Here is a 7,935-nt window from a genome sequence, read left to right on the forward strand (position 1 = left end):
GAAAAAAATTGTCACCATCATCATCTAGTTTACAGATACTGCAAAAATTGGACACAGCCTTTTCTCAATGCACAGGTTTTGCAAAAGATTTCTGTACACTGTGTATAAAATGCTTTTAAAAAAACCCCATCGTAGTCCCATTGTGCTTAGTCAAAACAGCTGTATGCTCCAATAAATCCATTGCCTTAATCGCAGCTCCAGAAGGTACCGCCTGTTGACTGGACACAGCAGAAAGCCCAAGGATTAACGGGGGGTTTTGCTCTGAGCACTACCACGCGACGAGAGTGTATCTAAGCCGTGCCACCGTGGCAGCTGGCCCAGCAGTGACTAGGGCCTCATCTTGCACGTCCTACGCAGGCAAAGCCTCCACTGAAATCATGGCAGACAGGGGCGTGCAGAATCCGTCTGTGAACCTGGAGCAGGCTTGCAGTGATTTCAGCAAAACCTGACTTCAGTCTGGTTCTGCAGGACGTGCTAAGGTCAGCCTAGCCTCACTCCCGTAGCCTCACCGTGCTACTCCTCAACTCATATACACCTTGAAATCAGTTCAGCAAGATCCAGAGGATTTCTTCTAAGGCTGCCTCACAAGGATTAAGGCAACTGCAATTTTGGCCCTTGTTTCCAGTTGGTGTTTGCTTCCCACTGTCCTTTTTTTGGCAGTGGATGGATGTGACACAACCACGTGTCCCAAGAGAAGCCCACCAAGAGAAGGGAGGTGGTATCCGCCGCCGTTCCCCCTCTGCTTTGGTCCTGAGGGATGGGGCAGGTACCACCACCTCCGTGGTGATTTGTGCCCTGCAGTTAGGGGAGCCACATGAAATGCAATCGCTGAGTACGGGACTATGTACAGATGGATCCGCTCTGTGCCTGCTCACTTCCTGCGCCTTGCCTCAGGACCAGCAGCCTGGGACCCCAGGGACGGAGGCATTACGTGCCTGGGTTCAGCCTGCTCATCAGGAAACTCTTGACGCTGGGGACGGGGTGCACGTCATACTGGTGCCTGCGGCGCTCAATGAAGGAAGCCAAGCGGGAGGTATCCAGTGGGATCTTGGAATAGCTGCCATTGTGCGGCTGCAGCCACGGATGCTGTAAACAAGTGGCTGCTGTTGGCCGTCTCCTGAAGTCTTCCTGGAGGATAACATTGATGAAATCCCTGGCGGCATGACTCACATCGGAGAAGTACTCGGGCGGGAAGCTGAAATCCACTCTGCACACGTTGATGCAAGTCTCCTCTTTGCTCTCGTCCAGGAAGGGAGAGACACCACTTAACATGACATAGGTGAGGACACCAATGCTCCAGATATCCGTACTCAGGGAGACAGGAAGCCCTTGGATGACTTCAGGAGCTGCAAACTCGGGGTTTCCAAGGAGGTGGTGGACGTGGTAATGACCTGTGATCTGAACTGCGTCTTCCAAATCAATGATCTTGACACGAGGTACTGGGATTCTTAAATCAATGAGCAGATTTTCTGGCTGTTGAAAACATAACAAGAACTTAATTATGTTATATTTTTTGCAAATAAAATATGTAGATTTCATTTAGGTTCAATAGCCAATCAAACCTCGCATTGAATCAGGTGCGAGGTACACCTCAGGAGAGTGAATGACAAGGAACCAGCTCTGTGCTGCTTACACCGTTGTAAGTGCCTTCCAAACCAGACTGCAACTGTATTCCACCCCAGCTGTTTTTCCCTCTGTTTCACCAGCTCTTTAGGTATTTAAGATTTCTTTCTCTCTCAGTGGGAGATGCTGAGCATTGCCTATGCGCTCTGCTGGGGGACTTCACATGGATTTTCCTTTCTTTGTTGGCCTTGAGATGATTCCTGAATCCACATCTTGCACTCCCTCTAGACTCACTTTTCTGTCCTATAGCCCCACATCCTCATGCATATTTTAATGCTGCCTCATGGCTGTAAGTACAAAACAAAGTTCACTACACTGCTGTTCAAATCTCTCCACTTGCTCTGATTTTGCACTCTGCATCAGCAAAATCAACACACTCTTGAGCAAGATCTGGGACAAGACAGTCCATGGCCAGGTCTGCTGTCACTACCAATGCATCTCCTGCTTCCCACTTAGCAACAGAGGATGCTTTATTTAGCATCCCTCATTCAGAAGAACTGTAAATAGGTCACGGAAAATTGGCTTCCCACCTTGTTTCTGGGAAATATCTTATGGTCAAATGGAGAATTCAGTGCAGTTTCTTACCTTGAAGTGATACTTATTTTTTGACAGGGTCTATAAATACAGCAGAAAATACAAACAATCTCACTGAAAGAAACCAGGATGATTTAGCCTGTTGGGACTAATGCTCACATAAGGTAATGAACAAAAGGAATCTTTTTTTTTTTCTTTCAGTGGTAGCAGGCAGCAGAAGAATGAAAGCCTCACTTCATCTGACATGCCTGGGGGTTGCAGAGTTGAGAAGAGACCTCCTTGGACCTTGATTGTCCACTATATAAGGAAGTTATATTCATCTCTCATTCTCCATTTTTAATTGACATTTAGGTCTGAAAAAAAAAATTAGATTATCTGATATCCCTGGCCACTAGCATCAATGCTGCCGATCACAAAACTCAAACCACTTCATCATAACTTCAATCGCCAATTCTGTCATCCAGGACACCTGGGTTATTGGTGAGGACAGCAGTACAATGCCAAATCTAGGACAGTACACGTGCGCTAAAAAAAGGAGGGATGCGCTGTGCTCATCTGAGTGACATCAGAGAACACCTGCATTTCTTCTCCACAATGCAGCTTGTTCTTCCTCTCCCTCGGTGTATTTTCCTGAACCTCTCCCAGGGTGTATTTCCCACCCAGCTCCCCTCTCAGGCTCTGCAGCACAATGCAGTGTTCTGCTTTCCTTTGCCCCTGCCAGCCCTCCCTGCCTCCTGCTCGGGGCTCTCCAGGGCTGCAGATATGAGGGAGACACCTGTCCCTTCTGGCCTGCCCTGGGCTGCCTGCGCAAGAGCCAGCTCTGCTCAGGAAGCTTGCTAGCTAAGCTGTGTGAGCCCAAACCATTCCCTATGAATTTATCTTACGATTCCCCTTCAGTCAGGTGCTAGTGACATCCCACTCTTGTCTCAGACATCTTCCTCCTCCTTCATTAAATCCTGAAAGCCCTTGAGAAAACACCAGTGAATCAGGGAAATAGGAGCTGCATCCCTCGCCTGAAGGTCAGTAAGTCCTTCCTCTGGTCAAGAAGTCTGAAAGAGAGTGCTTTCCATTCAGTGACCATCTCTTTGGAGTATGGACTGTGCCTCCTCCCTGGCTGTGCAGCTGGAAGCAATCTGTACCAGGGCACCGAATAATAACAGCATTCTCTTTTCTTCTTACCTTTATGTCCAAGTGAGCCACTCTGCAATTGTGAAGATACTGCAAGGCTTCCATTGTGTCTCTTATATAGAAAGCAACTTTTTCCTCCATAAGTTCATCATGGTTCATTAGATAATCTAAGAGACGACCGTCATCCATCCTACAAACAAACCAAACCCCGCATATGAAGGATCACATGGTATCTCTAGGAAGAGTTAATATTTGAAAACAAAATTGCACTGGAAACTTTGTGACCTAAAAATGAAGGCAACTAAAATGCAAACTCTGATGAGTATTTAATGATATCTCAAGATACTGCAGGCCATCGAAGCGGTAGAATGATTAATCCTTAATTGTTATCTCTGGTCCTTGAAAAAATTTAGCAACAGCCTCAAAGTAAACTCATTTGCCTAAGGATGAATTCAATAGACGGCGGCAATTCCTTTGAAAACAGATCCTCCTAATTATTTGTATTCATCTATTTATTTATAGAGCTGGTTGCATAATGCAGAAAAAACCCTGTCGTGTAATATGTTCTGTGGGAAAACTAACCCAATAAAAGTTTTCCACCTAATTTTATTTATCCGTTATAAATAAACAAGCAAATAGCCCAGATGTTCTTTGTTGGATGTACTATAATGAAGAAGCATTTTGGATTTTGGTCGCTGTTTCTCCTTACAGGGGAAAGCAGAGCTGCCACACAGCTCTTTTCACCAAGAAGTAGTAGAACAACGTAGGCTTCAATCTAGTTGAGACACATATACTGGAAGATAAAAAGTGGACAAAACTGCCTTTAAAACTGCCCATCAAATCTGATGCTATTCAATGGGACAAACTCCCTGCTGATGCAATTACCCAAGCTCCAACCAGAGCAGGAAGCAGTTTGATTTGTCCCTCTGAATCTTATTTACTGTACAGAAAAGGCAGTGGGAGCTCTGCAGAAAACGGCTATTTCATCTGGCATCACAATCATTAAAAGGCAGATGACAAAATCTTCGCCCTGCTGAAGTCAGGGTGAATTTTATTCCTGGCTTTAATTTCTGCCCAGCCACTTGAATTCAAGCTCCATGTACTTACAGTTCCAAAACTAAGATGTAAGAAGTAGGAGACTCGTAGGTATCGTGGATAGTGATGTACTGAGGATGCTGTAAGTGCTGTAACAAAGCTGCTTCATGGGCTGCCTGCTCTTTCTTTTTCATTTTTTTGCTAATGAATTTTACAGCAACGTCTTTCCGGGTGGCTTTGTGGATGCATTTCTTCACTATGGAGAATCGACCCCTGAAATAAAAAAAACCAAAACCAACAGAATAATGAAGGGGCCTCATGAATAAATCACACCTAGTTTTTTCAGAGCAATAACAGACTGATTTTCAAAGTGGTATTTGATTCAGTGCATTAATATTTCACAAGGAATCAGATTTAACTAGTTGTCCATAACCTTTTCCAACAAAGAGCCTCTGTCTCTTCTCCTGGGTGCAGAGATTCTTTGGGGATTAGCAAACACTGAGAGCAAACAGTGTCGCTTTGCTTTGTGCAGCCATACCGATGTCCTCTAACAATCTCCCCTGGGTTCAATTTGCTGCCACTGTTACAGGTTCTACTTCTTTTTTTAGCTGTGGCTCTCCCTTCTCCAGTCACTTCAATGAAGAGCTGAAACTTTCTCAGACAGCTAAAAGAAAAGCCTTGTAAAACAATCACTAACCTGTAATGTTGTCTCACTGTTTCAGAAACGCAGCAAGAAATTAAGAGAAAAATCTGGCAGGAAGGCATTTAGGAAACTCTCAGAGACCAGTGCCTAGTGCCAGCCCTGAAAGGAAAACTACTTGGTGAGACCATGTGCTGAGCTTGGCGTCTTAGCAATGCATCACTCTTCTTTCTACAGAGCCAGGGAGACTCTGTTCTCTCGGCCCCAGAATCACTCACCTCTGATCTCTGATCTGAAGAACTAACTGTGTTAACCTGAATTGTCTGCACACCCCTTGTCTGTTGTCTGTGTGGTTAGGCAGCTCCTAGCCAGGCTCTCATCCACCTGACCGACCCAGCAAAGCACTTTGGTATGTGATTTAAGTCAGTCTTTGAGGTTCAACTTATCCAGAGCCAGCAAATTGTCCTGACTTCAAAAGCTTATATCAAATCAGAGATGACAGAGGAGATACCAGCGAGAGCAGCCAGCAGGGATTTGGCTGCCTAATTGTTCACAAGTTTGCCAAGCTGCAATCCTCAAATCACAACCGATCTTGAAAAACAGGATTCAGTCCATATTTTAGCTAGTCTGTGGTTTAATCAGTACTTAACATGCTTTTGAAAGAGCAGCAGTTTTCAAGCTAACTACAAGAAGCACCCTAAACTCCCCTCCAAGGAAAAAGCTTCCAGCCATTGTTTCTGTGTTTTATTGCAGTGATAAGCAGGGTTAATATTACCTCCCAATCTCATGCAGCTCTGCATAAGCGAGGTCAAAGTTTTCTTTCCACGAAACAGTGGCTCCATCAGCAGCAGAGTCTTGAAGAGAGCAAAACACATTCAAAAAATCATAAAATTAAAACCAGATTCCTGTGGACTATAAACTGCATATTTTTAAATGATGGGAGACTATTTAAACCAGCAAACAATACCACTAGGAGCCCAGTTTAACGCTGCTCAGGCAAAGCTCTGGTGTGTTGCACGCTAAAAGGCAGAGCTCCCCAGAGGAAGGTGTGGGTAAGGTGGATTCCATTCTGTCCTCGCAGAATGGCCATGTGGACAGTCTAAGGGCATGTCTGTCTGTCACTGGGAGGCAGAGCTATGCTGTGTGAGCTCTCGTTTCATCCAACACTGGCTGTCCAAGCCAGCCTCAGACCTAGCTATATGCTGGAGCTGTTAAAACGTGGGGAAATGTGGGCTCTGCTCACAGCACTGTCATGAGTGAGCTGTACCCCAAGGTCCTGCAGTGCTGCACGCTGGGGCTCGCCTCCATCGCAGCCTTCCTGTGCTGGATGCACTGCTCAGGGGGTACGTTTTCCAAGCCGACTGGCAGACCCCAGCTGGGCTGCCCAGCAGAAGCCCCCAGTGCTTCTAGCATTGCTGGAAAGGCAGGGAGGACACCAACCAGGACATGGAGATGTGAGCCCTGCTGGAGGAGCAGCCATCAAAAGGCCTTCCAGTGGCAGGAACTGGCTCTGAGCATCTCCCAGGCTGTTTCTTGTGCTCCTACCAGCTTCAGGGTCAAGGTTTTCATTAGGACCCATCAAAGCCCAAGTCTATATCAACACACAGACAGCACAGGTGATGCCTGTGTGCATCAGCCCCTCCTTGCCGTGCCTACTCACCGTACTCGGGGAGCCTTACAAATTCGGATGGGTCACTGGGCAAGCTGATCCCCCAGGGATTGCTGGCGCTCACTCGAAACTGATACTGGCAGCCGGGGGCCAGGTCCTCAATGACGAGGTACGTGTCCAAAGTTGAAGCTACTGACTGCTGCCAGACTTGTGAGCCTGTGTTTTACAGAGGGAGAGGAGAGATGAAGGAGACACTCTCAACGTGAACTTAAAGCAGAGGTTTTCTCTGGCTGACTTGGGATGTTAAAATCTGCCAGGTTTTTAAAAGGCAATGTTAAGGCAGAGTGATGTATCTCAGAACCAGAGCACAGGAGGCTGTTTTGTTTTGCAGCCACCTTCCAGTCAAGCTAAATGAGGGAAGAAGGAAATGCCCCTCACTGACCGATAGCGATGGAAAAACCGCAGCCCAGGGACAAGCTGATCTCTGCAGCAGTCTAGCTGTGGCTGTGTACCACAAGAGATGTGTCAGGGCAGTATGGTAAGACAGGAATGGAGAGCTGATTTGATGACGGCTCTGCTGTGAGAGATATGGTAGCAGGAATACTGCAAAAATAAAAAAAAAATAGGGACAAGGGAGTCCCAGGTGAAGCTGGGTGTCAGTACAATCAAAGTGGTTTTGCTGATGAAGTCTTTCAGCAGACATGGTGGCTACAGTGAAACTTGGAGCTGCAGGAGGAGAACCAGCTTTCTGAGGCTTCGTACGGGCTTTTTGAAGATGAGCAATATTGCAGCAAAGAATTGTGTGACTCTGAAAACAAACCCAACCATTCCCTGACCTGTGGCATCCAAAGGAGTGATACTTTACTCATCTGCACAGGGTCATGGAACAGTAAGGGACCTTGGGACACCGAGCCCTGTCAGCCTATGACTGCTTTCAGGAATACATAAAATTTTATCTTATTTTATTAAGTTCAGGGCTTTTTAACTCTACATTATTTACCATGACCCATGTATTCTATGTGCATTGTCAGGTCTCCTTAGGTCAAGGTGGGTTTTACAGGGAAGAGCTAGTGACTCCTTTGGAGTGGGAGGGGTACTGAAAACATGGCTGCTTTTTGCTGTTTGTTTCGGTGACTGTTGTTAATAGAGCTTTTATTCTTTCACAAAAATGCCAGTCACACTGATGGCACAGCAAGGGTCAAGGCAGAACATTTGCTAAGAGAAGGTATTAATACGTTGGAGTGATGAAGTTTGCCTATTTGCTAACATGAGGTAGGCTTTTTTCAAGTATGAAGGATTAAAAACAGAGGCCACATACTTAAGGCAAGGTTTCCTGCCCAGGGACCCTCACACCTTTTGCAGCAGG

General features: G+C 46.1%; 1 protein-coding gene across 1 annotated transcript in view; it reads right to left on the reverse strand.

Moving 5' to 3' along the window:
* Window positions 1-927: 927 nt before the first annotated feature.
* The window catches only part of LOC104493144 (kalirin-like), a gene marked incomplete at its 5' end in the record, with an annotated part of 47,550 nt that continues 40,542 nt past the window's right edge, over window positions 928-7,935 (reverse strand). Inside the window, 5 exons of the mRNA XM_010135773.1 lie at window positions 928-1,473; window positions 3,337-3,475; window positions 4,393-4,593; window positions 5,736-5,814; window positions 6,621-6,785. Of these exons, the coding sequence (XP_010134075.1) occupies window positions 928-1,473; window positions 3,337-3,475; window positions 4,393-4,593; window positions 5,736-5,814; window positions 6,621-6,785 (1,130 nt within the window). The remainder of the gene's footprint in view (window positions 1,474-3,336; window positions 3,476-4,392; window positions 4,594-5,735; window positions 5,815-6,620; window positions 6,786-7,935) is intronic.

This window comes from Buceros rhinoceros, unplaced genomic scaffold, assembly GCF_000710305.1.
Source record: "Buceros rhinoceros silvestris isolate BGI_N320 unplaced genomic scaffold, ASM71030v1 scaffold2665, whole genome shotgun sequence".
Lineage (NCBI taxonomy): Eukaryota > Metazoa > Chordata > Aves > Bucerotiformes > Bucerotidae > Buceros > Buceros rhinoceros.